This window comes from Meles meles, chromosome 11, assembly GCF_922984935.1.
Source record: "Meles meles chromosome 11, mMelMel3.1 paternal haplotype, whole genome shotgun sequence".
In the NCBI taxonomy this organism is placed as follows: domain Eukaryota; kingdom Metazoa; phylum Chordata; class Mammalia; order Carnivora; family Mustelidae; genus Meles; species Meles meles.
In genome coordinates this window covers 5,813,450-5,830,936 of record NC_060076.1, presented here as the reverse complement: position 1 = coordinate 5,830,936, position 17,487 = coordinate 5,813,450, and the positions used below count along the sequence as shown (strand labels likewise).

General features: G+C 46.8%; 2 protein-coding genes across 18 annotated transcripts in view; one reads left to right on the top strand and one right to left on the bottom strand.

Annotated features, from left to right (window-relative positions):
* Positions 1-6,141, bottom strand: part of FNBP1 (formin binding protein 1) — a 144,538-nt gene extending 138,397 nt beyond the window's left edge. For 15 of the 16 annotated variants that reach the window (XM_046021909.1, XM_046021908.1, XM_046021911.1 and 12 more), the window contains exon 1: positions 5,883-6,042. In XM_046021909.1, coding sequence (XP_045877865.1) covers positions 5,883-5,906 — 24 coding nt within the window. In that variant the 5' untranslated portion in view covers positions 5,907-6,042. Of the gene's footprint in view, positions 1-5,882 lie in introns of all 16 variants that reach the window. The other variant, XM_046021924.1, reaches the window with a different exon arrangement.
* Positions 6,142-13,223: 7,082 nt separating this feature from the next.
* The window catches only part of GPR107 (G protein-coupled receptor 107), a 77,979-nt gene continuing 73,715 nt past the window's right edge, over positions 13,224-17,487 (top strand). Inside the window, exon 1 of one of the 2 annotated variants that reach the window (XM_046021925.1) lies at positions 13,224-14,545. In XM_046021925.1, coding sequence (XP_045877881.1) covers positions 14,405-14,545 — 141 coding nt within the window. In that variant the 5' untranslated portion in view covers positions 13,224-14,404. The remainder of the gene's footprint in view (positions 14,546-17,487) is intronic. The other variant, XM_046021927.1, reaches the window with a different exon arrangement.

Sequence of the window (17,487 nt, the reverse complement as noted above, 5' to 3'; positions counted from 1 at the left end):
AAGGCAGGGATGACAGAATTAAACTCCATTTAGCCTATCTTCTAAGGCCGCTCTGCTCCACTCACCACAGATCTGGCAGTTATGAATGTCTCTCTCTCCCCCCTCCCCGTTGGTCTGGCTATGTTTTATCCCAAGTGGAAATCTCGGAATGCTTAGGAACAAAGAGGCGAAGAGCTAAGAGCCGTTGTGAATTCTGCCCTACGTTCGCATCCTGCGTTAAGAAGAGGTACTCATTCTCCTAAACCGGGAACTACTAAGTCAATTACTCCAAGATTAAGAAAGAATCAGTAATGCCTGGTTTACAATTTTAACTCAGTGTAATTTAACTCAGTGTCAAAACACTCATACACAGCCGGCATCAGCACCACGAACCCCAGAGGAGATAAGTCTTCAAGCCTTACTTTAAAAGTGAAAATGGGGGGCGCCTGGGTGGCTCAGTGGGTTAAAGCCTCTGCCTCCGGCTCAGGTCATGATCCCAGGGTCCTGGCATCAAGCCCCACATCAAGCCCTGTATCGGGCTCTCTGCTCAGCAGGGAGCCTGCTTCCTCCTCTCTCTGCCTGGCTCTCTGCCTATTTGTAATCTGTCTGTCAAATAAATAAATAAAATCTTTTAAAAAATAATAATAATAAATAAATAAAAATAAAAGTTAAAAAGTTACCTAGACTGTGCGTATTTGCGGGCAGGGGGTATATGGGAAATCGCTGTACCTTCCACTCAATTTTGCTGTGAAACTAAAATGGCTCTAAAAAAATAAAGTCTATTAAAAAAAACAAAACAAAACAAAAAAATGGTGCCTAAAGTTATCAAAGATGTTTTCAACTGCCAAAGGGCAGAAAGGTGTTAAAATTACCCTCCCACTACTTTAAAAAAAAGCAAATGTTAAAAGGGAAAAAAAGATTCATTCGTTTATTCAATAAATATTTACTGAATTCCCACTCTGAGTTGGGCATTGTTCTCAGTCCAGTTGGTAGATAACTCTTTTTCGCGGCTGCCTCTACAAAGAGCAAACCACCGTATTCAACATACCGTGAAATGTACATTGCATGCCTGGCATTGCCTTAGAGACTCAGGTTAAAAAATCTCTCTGCTTGCTTCCTTGCTTTTGATATTTTTGACTCCGTTTCTTATTAGCACCAAAGTAAAGCAATAAAGATAGCAGAGAGGACACGGGGAGACCACAAAACCGGGTCCTGTCATTTAGTCATTGTTAGCAGCAAAGATTAGAATAATTATGAGGAAAGCAAAAATTTCCAGTGGGTTTATTTATACTTTGCATTAATGAGCAAGTGAATAAAAAGCTGAAGTGATACTTCAGTAACTTGTCACTTCCCTCTACTAAGCAAGTAAGTAACAAAAAAACATTCAAATGTGAGAAATTTTTGCTTGGCCATTTCTCCAAAGATCAGTCCCAACTTCAACAAGCCAGTGTAATCAATTTACACTATTAACATTACTTTTTTTATTATTTTTTTAAAGATTTATTTATTTATTTATTTGACAGACAGAGATCACGAGTAGATAGAGAGGCAGGCAGAGAGAGAGAGAGAGAGGGGGAAGCAGGCTTCCTGCTGAGCAGAGAGCCCGACGCAGGACTCGATCCCAGGACCCCGAGATCATGACCCCAGCCGAAGGCAGCGGCTTAACCCACTGAGCCACCCAGGCGCCCCAACATTACTTTTTTTAAAAAAAGATTTTATTTATTTATTTATTTGTCAGAGAGAGAGAGAGCACAAGAACGGGGAACGGCAGGCAGAGCAGGCAGAGGGAGAAACAAACTCCTGGTTGAATAAGGAGCCCGATGTGATACTCGATCCCAGGACCCTGAGATCAGGACCTGGGCGGAAAGCAGATGCTTAACCCACTGAGCCACCAGGTGTCCCTAACATTACCTTTTGTAACAAAGGCTTGAGTAAATGCAGTTTGGTTAATCTCAGAAACATAAATCTCTCTCCTGACTCTGATTTTGCAGACTAGAGTTAAAACCTACTTTATATTCTTCCACCAAAATAAGCAGATATCCTTCGATGTATATGACATATGACATGTAATTGTTCAAGTAAAAAATAAAGAGCTGATTAAAAGGGAATAATATGCAGTGGGGTGGGGGACCCTGGGTGGTTCAGTCAGTAGAGCACGCAACTTGATCTCGGGTTGTGAATTGGAGCCCCATGTGTGATGTGGAGGTAACTTTAAAATTTAAAAAAATAAAAATAAAAAATAAAAAACTACAAAAAAATAAAAATTTAAGAGTTGTACAGAAATTACATAATTATATCCTAATCACTTTAAAACAGCCATTTGTTATGAACTTTTGATACAAAAATAGAAAGCCTCCATTTAAATACAAGCTAATCCAATAAAGTTATTACAAATTATGGGTTTGAGTTCATTTTTATAGTGGTATGATAACTTCCTGACATTCCATGATTTCTCAAACTTTCCTGGAATATGAAAGTGTAACCCTACAGAGGTGTTTAAAAAAAAAAAAAAAAAGAGGGGCACCTGGGTGGCTCAGTGGGTTAAAGCCGCTGCCTTCGGCTCAGGTCATGATCCCAAGGTCCTGGGATGGAGCCCCGCATCGGGCTCTCTGCTCAGCAGGAAGCCTGCTTCCTCCTCTCTCTGTGGCTGTCTCTCTGCCTACTTGTGGTCTCTGTCTATCAAATAAATAAAATCCTTTAAAAAAAAGAGAGAGAGAGAGAGAGAAAGGGTTTTTTTGTTTGTTTGTTTTAAAGATTTCTTTTATTTATTACAGAGAGATGAGAGAAGGAACACAAGTTCGGGAGAGCTGGAGAGGGAGAAGCAAGCCCCACGACGACTGGGGAGCCCGACATGGGGTTCGATCCCAGGACGCTGGGATCATGACCCGAGCCTAAGGGAGACACCCAACAACTAGGCCACCAAGGTGCCCCAGAAAGAAAGGCTGTACTTCACCTAAAGGAGGACGTGCATTGAAAGCAGGCCTCGCAAGTGTAAAGTGCCCATTAGAAACCCGTGGGTCTTAAAAACCTGTGCTGATCTTGACTAAAGCCCTAAAAAAATGTGTAAAACCTGGTGGTACTTGTCTCTGCAGCCACCTGTTACAAATAACTTATGCCCATCCAAACCATAGCGCGGCCTTCCCCCACCTAGAAACATAATTCTACCAAGTTGGGCTTTGCACCCTATCGTTATCTCATTACCCACGTGCATGAGTCCAAGCCACCATTCAGGGAAAACCCTCAATGACTGCTCTCCGCCGGACTGTCTGGCGCGGCCCAACATGACACTTCACCCAGTCTCTTACCACTGAAGGACTGGAAGCTTCTTTTTCAGAATCCTTCATTATGCCGATTTTTAAAAAATCTCAAATACTAATAAAATAAAGCAGCAGAAAAGAGACATTTTGTTGCCCGTAAACCTCTTAGCATTTCACTCTATAACTCAAATACTGCACTTCTTTGACTAGTACAAATAATGTGTTTATTCCTTTCCCCCTATTAAACTATAAACCACTCAAGCCCAAAAGCTCATACTCTAGTGAAATGCTTTTTCACACACCCCCTCCTTAGAAATCTTTTCCACTCACTTTTATTGTAGAACATTCCAAGCATGCACAGTAGAAACAACAGCATCATGAGCCCTTCTATGCCGATCACCCAGCTTCAACAATCACCAACTCCTGACCACTCCTGTTTTGCCAACATCCCTACCCCAATTTATTTTGAACCAAATCAAGACTTCCTATCATATATCACAGATACCTCAGTTCCTATTTATTTTCAACAACATTGTCCTTGCTTTCCCTCCCACCCCTGCAGCCCCCTAAAGTAAGTCTACAGAACAATGCAGGTGATTAGAGCTACTCTACGATTTTCTTCCCACAGCTAACTTCTCCTTCCCCATTGCCTTTTATGCCACTCACTAACATCCCTGGGATGTCCACATTGTATCCAGCCCCTTTAATCCTGCCTATTGCACTTAAAAAACACTGTATTTTTCCCCTCACGATCCTTTCTCTTGTTTGAACAAGCGAAAAGAGAGCGTGCCAGGATTTCTCTTATCTTGATAAAATTTACTTCTGATTTGTTCCCCCACCCCAGATAAGCTAAAAAGAGCCAAAGGAAGTGGAGAAGGAATGGAAGAGGAAAGACACAGTGCCCTTAAATGATAGACTTTGCCTAAGATGTACAAATATTTAAAACTATCAGTTATTTTCTTTTAAAAATGAGTATTTGTAAACATCAGCTGAAATCTTGAGTCCTTTTAGACAAGAGGATGTTTATAGGAAAAAAATCACTCATTTAAGGGAGCTTTTGCCTTCAGGATTTTGGTGGCAATAACAGTAGCTGTTTCTGAGCCTAAGAAACGGTTATGTAAAAACAATTAAAGCCAAAAAAAAAAAAAATTAAGGGAGGATGAGCTCTGTTTCTATAGCTGCTCTAACCTTGTTTTATTTTGACGTGAGATTTCTTGGCCTCAGCTCAGACAGCAACCACCACCCCACACTTTCTCCTCCACACCCTTCACAAATGGAATTCCGAAAGGAGGCACATTCCGAGTTCATCATGGGAAATGGCTCATTTTGAGAACATTTCAGAGCAATGATTGAGAGATTTCATCCACTCCCACCCCCCACCCCCCCGACACCGCACTGCCCATCCCTTGCCCAGTGATTTCCCCGGGAATCCAGGGAAAGGCAGAGAAACAAGCTCCATGCCACCGGCCACAGCCTCTCCTCCCCGGGGAGGCCTGTGCACTGCCTCGGCATCCCCTGGTCGCCCGGCTCCGGGGAGAGAGCTTCCAGCAAGAGGTTCCAGACACGGCGCGCCTTGTTTACCCATCCGCAGTCCCAGGTTAAGGATCTCAGAGCGCTCCCCTCGCCGCCAACCGTCCCCATTTTAAACTGTTTCCTCTGAGCAGTTAAAGAATTATTTCTCCCGCGAATGCCTCCCCCTGAACATGGTCACACAAGCTCTCCCCCTAACTCGGATTACTCTCCCCTCCAGGCCAAACGCCGCAGTCCCCGCCGCAAATCCGGGATCTGAGCTGCTCGTCTAGAACTACAAGTGCGCCCCGCGCCGCCACAGGTCAAAAGTCCTCGCTTCTAGAGGGAAGACACCACTTCTCGCCCCTGCACCCCGAACCCCAAGACCTGAGACCCGGCCGGGCCGAGGACGCCCCGCCCCCGAGAGGAGCACCTCCGCCGGGGGAACAGCCCCAGGCACTCGCGGCTCGGGAGCCCGAACAAATAACGCAGCCGGGAACATCCGAGGGCCTCCACGCCCCCCTCGGAGCTGGTCAGCCGCGCGACGGTTACTCGCCCCGAGGGATTAAGGTTGCTCTTTCCACACACCACACTGGCCTCGGGGCGCCGGGGAGAGGGAGGCCGGCCCGCGCCCTCTGCCCCGGCCGCCCGGGAGACCCAGATCCGCGCCCCCTCCCCGGGCCGCGGGAGGACTCAGATCCGCACCTCCTGCCCAGCCCGCCGGAGTGGGGGGGACCCGGATGCCTAACCAAGCACCGGGACTGGGGGGACACAGGTCCGTGCCCCCTTGCTCGGGCCGCCGGGGACTCAGATCCGCGCCCCCAGCTCAGGCCGCCGAGGAGCCCCAGATCTGCGCCCCCTCCTCCGGCCGCCGGGGGGACCCGCATCCGTGCCCCCTCCTCCGGCGGCCAAGTACTCACACCAGCTCCCCTCGCCTCGGAAGGGCGAATCTGGCTTGCACCTCCTACTTGGGCCGAGGCCGACGAGGGGCACTCAGCCCCCCCGTCTCCTCCGCAGGCCGCGGGGACCCCGACCAGCGCGCCATCGCCTCCACCGAGGCAGCCCGGCCCGCGCGCCCCCTGCTTAGGCGCGCCAGCCACCTTCCCCCCAGTCCGGCGGGCCCGGCCCCACACTTACCCAGAGCTCGGTGCCCCAGCTCATGGTGCAGGGGGCGGGAAGGGGCGCGCCGCGCGGCAGGCGCGGCTCTCCGGTCCCCCTCCCCGGCGGTCCCCTCGCCCCTTGAGATCCCCGCGATCGAGGAAAGCCCGGCACGCGCGCGGCCGCTGCCTCCTCTGGCTCGTCGCTCCTCGCCTTGGGTCTCCTCAGCGGCTCCTCCTCCCCGTCGCTCCTCAGCAAAATGGCCCGAGGAAGCAGCCGCCGCGGCCGCCGCAGCGCCCGCCAGCCCGCCCCACACCCGGAGAGCGAGGGGAGGGGAAAGCGAGGGAGGGGCGGTGGGAGGGGCGGTGGGAGGGGGCGGAGCCGCGCCGGGGGCGGGGCCGGCCTGACAGCTCGCGCACGCGCGCGCCCCGCCCCCTCCCCCGGCCCACCCTCCTCTGGGCGCCCTCCAGCCTGCCGGCACCGCCCGGGGGTCCAGAGGGCGCCCGGGACCGGGAACCGGGAGAATTGCCCCCGCCGACTTTATCATTAGCGACCACACTCTCTGCTCTTAGAACAACCTCTCGCCTTTGAACGAAGCCGGCCCCTGTCATTACCGGTGCTCTACCGAGGCCTGAGGTTGCTCCCCTGCGCCAAGCACCAATTTGGACTTACGGACAATACTTTTCCTTGGCACCCATTCGAGCCGATCAGAGTTCGCTCGGGATGCTCTTTCCCCACCGCCTAGCAGCCGCGGAGGCCCGAGGTGACCTGCAGACTTGCGCGTTGGGAGCGGGGCCTGGTTTGGTGATGCCGTGGAGGATACAGATAGGGAGGGACGTCGAGGCCAAGATACAGATAGGGAGGGACGTCGAAGCCGCTCTGAGCGGCTGTGGAAGGAATGCAGGGCTTACAAGCAGTGATTTTCAATCTCTGAAACCACTGGTTACCAACTTGTTCAGCCAAGAAACGCTCAGACGTGAAATCACGTTGCCGCTTAGTGGGAAAAACGCTGGGTCCACAGTTAACGCGTTGGGTTCCAACCCAGCCTCCCGCATGTACTAGCTGGGTGGCCTCAGACAATGACTCCACCTCTCTCTAGAAGCTCAGAGCCCCCCCGCCTGCCACACGGAGGTGATAACCCTCCATCTTACCCTGTGCTGGTGAGGATCAGGAGATGAACACCTGTTACCCGGAACATGGTTGGGAAACAGCAGACTTTTTTTTTTTTCCAAGATTTTATTTTTAAGTAATCTCCACACCCACAGTGGGGCCCGAACTTACAGCCGAGATCAAAAGTTGCAAGCTCCCACAACTGAGCCAGCCAAGCTCCTCCTGACTTGATTTTTAGGTAGATACTCCCCTTTTCTTTCTCTGTGTTCCAAAGGTCTACACAAATATTCCCAAGAAGCTATGTTGAATTTTTGGAGTTCCAACTTTCTTCTGAATCATTGGGTCCTTTCTCCTGTACTTTTCTCTCTTATTTAACGCTACAGGCTTTTCTGAGTAACTTTGAACTAAAATGGGCCCCACTTTAGAAATATTGTACAATGATGTATCTCCAATACCCACCCACCCACCTCAACAAGTTTACATTCTCCTCCATGACAGGGTGGAGCCGAAAACCCTTGCAGAAAACCCTTGCAGATAAACCGACAAGTCTACTTCCTTTGTTGGACACAGTTAACCATAAATTTAAACTGTCAAAACTGTTTTGGTCTTCTTTGAGTTACAAGCGCCCCCTACTCATTTGATTTTAGTGTGTGTGTTTAAATATTTTGCTCTCACTGTTAACCAGCTGAGAATTCTTTACCTCCGTCCGGAGCCTGCTAGACTATAACAATCAGGATGCCCCCCCCCACTTACTCCCAAGGCCAATTAATAGCCAGGGTGAGTTGGAGGGCTTAGAATTTCAAACTATGCCTCACAATTTAGTTTGCTGTTTGGAAATGGGAAGTGAAATGCAGGTTAGCTTACAAGACCTTGCTCTGTAATCAACTCAATTTTCCTTCCTGCCAATGCTTAAATATTTTCCTAGTCAAATACAATGATCTAATCTTTTTTTTTTTTAAGATTTTATTTATTCTTTTGACAGAGAGAGAGAAATCACAAGCAGGCAGAGAGGCAGGCAGAGACAGGGAAGCAGACTCCTCACTGAGCAGAGAGCCCAATGTGGGGCTCCATCCCAGGACCCTGAGATCATGACCTGAGCCGAAGGCAGAGGCTTAACCCACTGAGCCACCCAGGCGCCCCACAATGACCTAATCTTGACTGAGTTCTTGGAGACTTCTCAAAAACAGAGTGACCAGTTGTGAAAATATGCTAATCAGGAGGAAAAATAACCCTCTGCTCTAAAGAAGGTAAAGAGGAGGAAGGGACAGCAGAAGAAAAAAAGACATGACAGTGAAACCTTTTTAGGTGAGTAAGCAGGAAATAGTTATAGGAACCCATTAGAAGTCACAGTAGCGTAAGTATCTGAAACCAGGTTAACTAGACCACACTGCAAATATCTTTAACCCCATTAGGTTTGGGCAGTACCTGGAAAAGGTTTGAAAATGTCAGAATCTTCCCCCCCCCCCAAAAAAAAGAGAGAGAGAGAAAAGGAAAAAGGCACCACTGATTTCAAGGCAATGGAAACAAATGCAGTTCAGGATAAAGAGAACCCAGCAGAAAAAAATTTAAAAAAGATAAAATACAGCACAGTATTTTCCAACAACGAAATCCACTTCCATTTCTCTTATGGTGAGGGAATAATTCTAAGACAAAGAATTCTCACTATTAACAAATCACTGGGACCTAACCTACTTAGTAATCCATATTCACAGGGGGTATTCTGAACTCTCTGTATGTAAGTGCGTGAATTACACAGGTCAGTTGGGGTTAAGCCAACCTGATTCACCTCTCAGGAACATTTGAAGAACACTGATTTACAAAGTTCTGATCTCGGTGGGTGACTATATAAATTTTCGTCAAAATGTCTGACCGCATGGACATTATTAGAGACCCTATACAGGTCGCTATGTAGTTAGCGGCCAAGAATTCTACTAGGGTTTTTAACAATTCTAATGCTGCTAGCAAATAATAAACATCTCATTCAGAACCTTTGATGTATAGGTATCTCTGTCTTATCCATTTTACAGGAGAGAGGTTTTGTAACTGTTAAATCGAGATTTTAGTGTCCCATTACTTACTAGATATGTGTGTGTGTGACCTTTTCAAGCTAACTTAAACCAAGCTTCTGGCTCCTCAGTGGTGAAACAGGGACCTCGTGGGTTGTCCTGAGGCTGAATGAAGCAGCTGGCAGCATGCACCGGCTTTTGTGATAGCCGGATTGGGAGAGCCTTGCACAGAAAGCTGAAGAGCTCTAAAAAATGAAAATAATGCTACTTACGTCCGAGTCATGGAGATTTGTAGCAGCACTTTGAAGATTAAAGAATATGTGTAAAATGCTTAGCACACAAGGGCCCCGATATTGGGTCCTCTTCCTTTCCTCTTGTTTTCTGGAAGTTTTTTACTTACTGTATCAAGGAACACAATCCTCGACGCACTTCTAATGTGGCAAAGTGGCTCGCCTGAGCTACAATTGATTGGTTGTCTGTTGCTGGAGTACTATTCATAATGAACCTCTCGGGATTTTTTTTTCCCCTTTAAAATAGCTTCCTCTAGTTTCTATCTTAAAATTCGCCATTTGTTTAGCATTCAGACTTCTCACTAAGGACCCAAGAAAGTAGTCAAGTGGAAAAAGTTGGAGTGGGATAAAAGTAGCTACTCTAGGGTGAGCAGAATCTTAAACGCAACCAATTTTTGTACCTGATTGTGGAATTCCCCTGAAGGTCTATGGAGATGTGCATGAAATCAGGAAAAACCAGCTGTCCTGCGGCTGAGCAAGTTACACACTGTGCCACCAAATGGAAGGGAAGTGAACTTGGATGTTTTTCTCCGACTCACAGGATTTAAGACATGCCAGGGCCTAGTTTTTCCAAGGTGGCTCTCTTCGAGAAGATTCGATGGGCTTCCCCCATGGCCCAAGAAACGATGTTTCAAGTCAAAGAATGAAAGTGATATTTCACATCTGAATGTGTGGCCAGTCGCCAATTTCACCTCTGGTTCTTCACACATTGTTTACAGAGGTTTTTGGTCTGAAATACCAACTCTTTTGATAAAAACAAATGGCAATTATACCTTATTACAACCACCAAATATTAACTCACTCATTTCTAGAAGGTTTCTGGAAATTTCTAAACTGGTATCAAATGTCATTAATAGTACTAGGTTCAAACTATAAATTCAACTAGTAGTGGCAAACTTTAGTGGATCTTACAAAGTTAGAGGAAATGGAAAAATAAATAGACTTGACTAAGAGAGTGAGGTTAAAAGTCAGGTTTAGGAGAAGAGTCTTTCCAGCTCCTCCAGGCTTTTTCAGTCGATACCTAGAAGTTTAATGTCCCTTTGAAAATGGTGCCAGGGAGAAGCAGGCATAACTTGTTCTGTTACTCAACATGTCTGTTTCCAGTTACAGCATCATGATTATGCAAATAATCTTTTCTTGAAACTCTGAAATTGTGTGCCTAAATATAATTGCCAAGATAGTTTTCACCAAATTTGAAAAGTAACTGTCTAAAACCCACTTCACTTTAAGTCTTTGTTTATTTTTTTTAAGATTTTATTTATTTATTTGACAGACAGAGATCACAAGTAGGCGAGAGGCAGGCAGAGAGAGGGGTGGGGGGGGGAGGCAGACTCCCTGCTGAGCAGAAAGACCGATGTGGGGCTCGATCCCAGAACCCTGAGACCATGACCTGAACCAAAGGTAGAGGCTTAACCCACTGAGCCACCCGGGCGCCCCTCACTTTGTAACTAGTGTTCCCTTTCTTCTCTCAATTTCAAACAAATGACTGGCACAATATAGCTCTGAAATACCTGAAGGAAGCGATTCCTTACAAACTTCTGGATAGATACCATTGGTATGTAATAACCCTGTGAAGGTCACATAGTAATTCCCAAGGGAGAAGAAGCAAAGAATAAGGGGTGCCTGGGTGGCTCAGTGGGTTAAGCCGCTGCCTTCAACTCAGGTCATGATCTCAGGGTCCTAGGATCGAGCCCCACATCTGGGCTCTCTATTCAGCAGGGAGCCTGCTTCCTCCTCTCTCTCTTCCGGCTTCTCTGCCTACTTGTGATCTCTGTCAAATAAATAAATAAAATCTTAAAAAAAAAAAAAAGCAAATAATAAGAACCCAACTTTAAGCCCTTGTAAAATTGTTTCCCATAAACTAAAAGACAAAAGCTTTCTATTTTATAAACTATTTAAATGTTTCATGGCGGTTATAACACTTAGTGAAATTAAGACTCTTCCTAATCATTCCATTTTTAGAAGCCTATTAGTATATTCGAGTTGAAAACCAGAGAGTCTCAAAAACGGCACCTTGCTTTAAAAAGTAAACAACAGAAATACTCCGAAGCATTGCAGACTGCCTTTAAAAATGAAACTGCAGGGCGCCTGGGTGGCTCAGTGGTTTGGGCCACTGCCTTCGGCTCGGGTCGTGGTCTCGGGGTCCTGGGATCAGGTCCCGCATCCGGCTCTCTGCTCGGCGGGGAGCCTGCTTCCCTCTCACTCTCTCTGCCTGCCTCTCTGCCTACTTGTATCTCTCTCTGTCAAATAAATAAATAAAATCTTTAAAAAAAAATGAAACTGCAATTAAAAATCACCTTTTCTTTGAACAACTACTTTCACAGTGAAGTGAGAATCAGCTATCTCTGAAATCTCTTGATGCCAAAAAGAAAGTACCACTTACGTTCCTACTATGTTCTCTCATTTGCTGATTTTTAAAGTGCCTTCTGAATGTTTCTTTTTTTTTTAAGATTTTATTTATTTATTTGACAGAGAGAGAGACTTCAAGAGAGGAAACATAAGCAGGGGGCGTAGGGAGGAAGAAGCAGGCTTCCCACTGAGCAGACACTCGAATGCTAGGCTCGATCCCAGGACCCTGGGATCATGATCTGAGCCAAAGGCAGACGATTAATGACTGAGCCATCCAGGTGCCCCTAGCATTTCATTTAATAACACATTGGTTACTTATATTCTGGGATTTTAATCTTTTTTTTTTTTTTTTATTTGACAGAGAGAGAGAGATCACAAGTAGGCAGAGAGGCAGGCAGAGAGAGGAAGGGAAGCAGACTCCCCACTGAGCAGAGAGCCCGATGCGGGACTCGATCCCAGGACCCTGAGATCATGACCTGAGTTGAAGGCAGTGGCTTAACCCACTGAGCCACCCAGGTGCCCCTGGGATTTTAATCGTTTAAAAGATTGAAAATGGTAAGACTTAGAAAACCTTGGAAGCTATAGTACGAGATGCACAGACCCAGGTCTGAAGCGGAGGAGGCCGTAGTCCTGGTTCTACAGGTAGTTGCGGAAGATTAACAACTAGGTATAGGATCTTGACCAAGTCATTTGAGAGCCTTGGATTTGAGTTCAAATTTGCTAACCAGCTAGATGCATCTGTTGGTTATCGAAGGACCCTTTCAGCCTAATATGCAAATGATTTTTTACAACAACACAGGACAGAGATGAAATACTGGGCTGTGTGGTTGGGGCCTGAATGAGCGGTCCGTCTGGGTCATTTACAAATAAGCAGAGGCCCTTGGATAAAGTAATCTAACCCACCGTAATCCTTTAAAAAAAGGAATAAAAATAGACCTTATAAGATTTTTGTGACATTATATGAGATAATGTATATATAAAGCACGGAGCAGAAGAGTTGGAAATTCAATCCTTTGAAAACTAAATTTACTATCATCTTGGATTCTTAAAGTAATGGCTTCTCGTTCTGTTTCTTTGTCTGTAAAATGGTGTAGTAAGATCAGATAAAAATTCTGTTCAGAGATGTAAGATTACGTATTTATAGTAGACGGCCAGAGATCAGAGGTCGGAGAAAGAAGAGATATGCTTCCCCAACTAGTAAACAGTGCCTCGGTCTTCCTGGCTCCACCTTAGTGCCCTACTTTCATCCTTACAGAGGGTGTGACGGAATCTGTACCAGCGTTTTATTCAAGGGAGGAATTCAGATTCATGATTTTACCAAAATTGCACACAGCTAAAAAAATAAATAAATAAAATATAGTTCCTTGACTCCCTCATTCTTCCTTTTCCCTATTCTGTATTTTCCCAACTGATTTTTTTTTTTCCAACCTGAGCGCAGTCCGTTAGGGCCATTAAAATATATTAAATATTGGGGCACCTGGGTGGCTCAGTCGGTTAAGCCGCTGCCTTCAGTTCAGGTCATGATCCCAGGATCCTGGGATCGAGTCCCACATCGGGCTCTCTGCTCAGCAGGAAGCCTGCTTCTGTGACCCCCCTCCCCCTGCCTCCCTGCCTACTTGTAATCTGTCTGTCAAATAAATAAATAAAATCTTTAAAAATATATATATATAAAATATTACAATATGTTCATTTCATTTCCTAGTTCCGATGAAAACTTCAAGAACGGTATTCCGTCATAAAACACACTCGTGGTTTTTACTTTCTCCTCTCTTACTTGAATGATTTCACACAAGGAGCAAGCATCGCTGGTACGGCAAGCTCAAACAGAACCGAAAAACTAAACCGGGCTCGTCTATTGGCAATTTTCATAAGCATGTTCTTCTGTAACGTCTTGGCAACCCACGACTGCCTTCGCTACTGAAGATCTCGCTATCAAGCCCACAGATTAGAAGCACCTAAAGTTTCCACGCACAAGTCAGAGAAAAACGTGGAGACTCAGACTCTCGAGATAATATAACGCAGCACTGAACGGTTTCCTTTTGATTGTCCGCCCGGAACAAACGACTTAACGTCTCAGAGCCTCAGTTTGCTTACCTGTAAAGTGGGGATAACGATCACACCTACTCCCTGCCTCACCAAGATTTGTTCCAATTGTTCCAAATGCAGTAATGCACACAAAGGGCCTAGGTACCCCATAAGGGCTCAGTAAATCGCATTACTGCAACCATCTCGTCTGCAATTTTAGTGTGAGGTGCCTCAACAAGACCGAGGGACCTAGGACACGCCGGGAACTCGGTCATTTGCACCGACTCAGCGCCGCTCCTGAAGCCAGTCCGCTCATCGGCCGCGCACGGTGCTGTCGCCACGGAGACAGACTTCCCACCCGCAGAGAACGCGGATCCCCCTGCGGTCGCGGTCTCGCAGGCCCAAGGTCGCTTGCAAAACTGTGGGGCGGACAGGAGGCCCCGCGAGGGGAGAGGGGGAGGAGCGTCCTGCGCGGCCGCTGTTGCCACGGCAACCGCCACAAATTTCTCAAACATCTCCCCCCCCCCCCGCCACCACCGCGGGGAGGGCTCCACCCCTTCCGGCTAAACCGAAAGTCCTCACAGCGGAGACCAAACTCAGTGGCCCCAAGGTGGCCACTTTCGGCCCCTCGGACACTTCCCCGGCCTCACGCCCCAGGAAATAGCCCCTCAGGCACCGCACTGCCCGCCGCCGACCTCCACTTCCAGGCCCTTCCGGGAGTCGCCGCCCTTTGCCCCCGGAAGTGGGCGGGAGAGGAAGCGGCTGGCGATGCTGGAACAACATGGCCGCCCCGGCGCCAGTCGGCCCCTCGGGTTCCCGCTGTCCTCCGCTGGTCGCCGGCGTCCGGCTGCTCCCACTGCTGGGACTGCTGCAGCTGCTGGCTCAGCCCGGCCTGGGCCGCGTCCACCACCTGGCGCTCAAGGTGAGGCCGGCCAGGGCCGGCCAGGGCCGACCAGGGCCGGGCGAGGGGCGGAGGCCGAGGCCTCTCTCCTGGGCTGGGGGCAACTTTGGCCCATGGTAGGGGGTCTCTGAGCGATCACCCTCACCCCTTTTAGCCCCCGGCGCGGCCTCTCTCCGAGAGGGGTCTTTTGGGAACTGTGGGATTGGCGGGGGTCCTCCGGCCGTCTGGAAGGGGCAGGAAGATTCGAGCTGAGCCTCAGAGGGGAAGGGGCTGAACTGCGGCGTTCATCCCCAAGATTGCGGAAGCCGAGCTTGCAGTCCCTGCTGACTTCCCTAGGTTCCTAGCTGAGAGCGACCAGCTCTTCCCCCTCCCTTTGCACCTCTAACTTTTATCCCCGACTTCGCTTGGCGGCGGTGTCCACTTTTCATTCTCCTGTGCCCCTTGAAGGTATGCGAAACCTTAGCCTCAGTTTCCCGGTGCGGCTTAGGGCGCCGTCTGGACTGATAGAAACGGGAATCGCCAGGAGGAATTTCAAATCTTGCTGTAAATACACGACCGAGAAATTAAAACCAACATTAAAAATGTGTTTCTAATTAGAGAGCCTGCCCTCTTCTCCCTCACTCATGTCGTTGTCTGTCTAGGGAAGAGATTTATGATGGGCCTAGAATGATCCTTTGGATCTTACTTTACAACTCACAGCTAACAGCCATCTAAGGCTAAAACGTGCCTCCAGGCGGCTCAGCAGGTTAATATATTTGGGGAGTAGAAAAGTCGTTATGACCCAAAGTCTTGTACGTGTTTTTCAAAATGTATAATTTTCTAAGAAGTTGTAGGATTATAGGAGGTTCGTCTTACTAAAACACATCACTTTAACAAACCAGGAGGCATTGTATTTTGTGAAGGTAGAATTTAAAGAATGCAGATTAAAAACCCTGGCCAGACCTATGCACCAACTTTTGGTTCTCGCTTTCGTTGTTTGTAAGTAAAAATTATCTTGATTAAAATGGTTCTTAAGTGCAGGGAGATAGGTGAGTCTTGACTCCTTTTGAGAACCTACTGAAGTCATAGAACCTCTCCCCAGAGAAGTGCAGGTAGAAATGTAGACGAAACATTCTTGGGGGAATTTCTGGGACTTTTTAATCATACTGAAGTTTACCCTGTGGCCAGGCTTATGACTCCAACTTAAGAACTTCTGATCTTCAGAATGTTTTCATTTTATAGGTTAGGATCCTTAAATTATGTAGAGTAACTGAATTCATATAGGTTATAAATTAGAGACAAAGCTAGTAATAGGACACACTGGGCCATGTCTCTTGGTTCCCAATCCAGTGCTCTTTCTATATTTCTAGAATTAAAATGTCAGGTGGTCAGCATCATTGGGTAAATACTGACAGTGTTGGTAGAGATTAAAACATATATTGACCTCAGTGGTAGAAACACACTGAATTGGTGTAATTCTGGTAGTTGCTTTCTTCCTGTTGTGCTAAATTACTTAATGTTTTTCACCCATGTACATATTTCATAAGTATAGTGGTGGCCGTTCCATAATAACACTCTAGTGGCTTCTTTTCTGTTTAAGTAAATATTCTGACTTCTTCCCCGAGGAAACAGAAGTCACCTGAAGGGAGCCCCTCAGAACAGCAGCATTAGATTGTCTTCACACGAAACTTGAACTCACGACCCTGAAATCAAGAGTCAGACATTTAACTGACTGAGCCACCCAGGTGCCCCAGATTCCTTCTTTCTCTAGGCTCCATTTTATAAAATACCTTATTGAGGTACAGTTTACATTTCATGAAATTCACCCGTTTTAAGTGGACAGTTCAGTAAACGTGTTGAGTCGTGCAACTATCACCACAGTCCAGCCGCAGAACGTTTTCATCCCACCAAAAGATCCCTTGTGCTGGTTTGCAGTTCATTCCCATTCCCACCCTCAGCCCCAGGCAACCTCTGATCTCCTTTCTGACTCTATAGATTTGCCCTTTCTGGATATTTCATATAAATGGAATCACACAATATGGGGTCTTCTGTGTCTGTAGCTTTTACTTAAACTTTCGAGGTTCATCCATGTGTACCAGGTATTAGTAACCCATTCCTTTTTATGGCTGAATACTATTCCATTGTGTGGAGAGACCGCATTTTTTTCTTCTTGATTCACCGCCTGATAATATTTGGGGTTTTTTCCCGTTTCTTTTCCATCGTGACTAATGCTGCTACAGACATTCACATGTGTGTCTTTGCGTGGACATGTGTTTTCTAGTTTAATGTGTTCTTCTATCCTTTAACTGTTAATTGGACTAGAGGCTTGATCATGTTTGGGATTGATTCTTTTGGCAAGACCACTTAATAGTGCTGTGTTCTTGCACTGGGAGGCGTAATGTCTGATTGTCTGTCTTTTTGTCATGTTCATGTCCACGGCTTACACTTCTGTGTTCATTAGTCTTTAGTCTTTCCAGGCTGCTGTAACAATACCACAGATTGGGTAGCTTATAAACAGCATAAATTTATTTTTTAGACTTCTGGAGGCTGGGGATTCCAAGATGGGATTCCTGCTTTGTTGAGGGCCCTTTTCCTGGCTCATAGGTGCTGTCTACTTGCTGTACCTTTATGGTGGAAGGGGTGAGGGATCTCTGCGGGGTTTCTCTTACAGGAACACTAATTCCTTTCATGAAGGCTCAGCCCTCATGACATGAGTTCCTCCCAAAGACCCCTACCTCCTAATACCATTATCTTTGGGGACTAGGATTTCAGCACATGGATTTGGGGGCAACACATACATTCAGACCATAGCAGTTAGGCATTCGATCTGTAATTATGCTGTCTGGTGTCAAAATACAGGACCGTCTTGATTAAGTTATATGTCTGTCCTGTGGTAGATCTTGTTGTATTTCTCAAATACGGCTCAGGAGACAAAGGAAAAGTATCAAGTGCAAACAAGTGTACTCCTTGGGCACTCATATGCT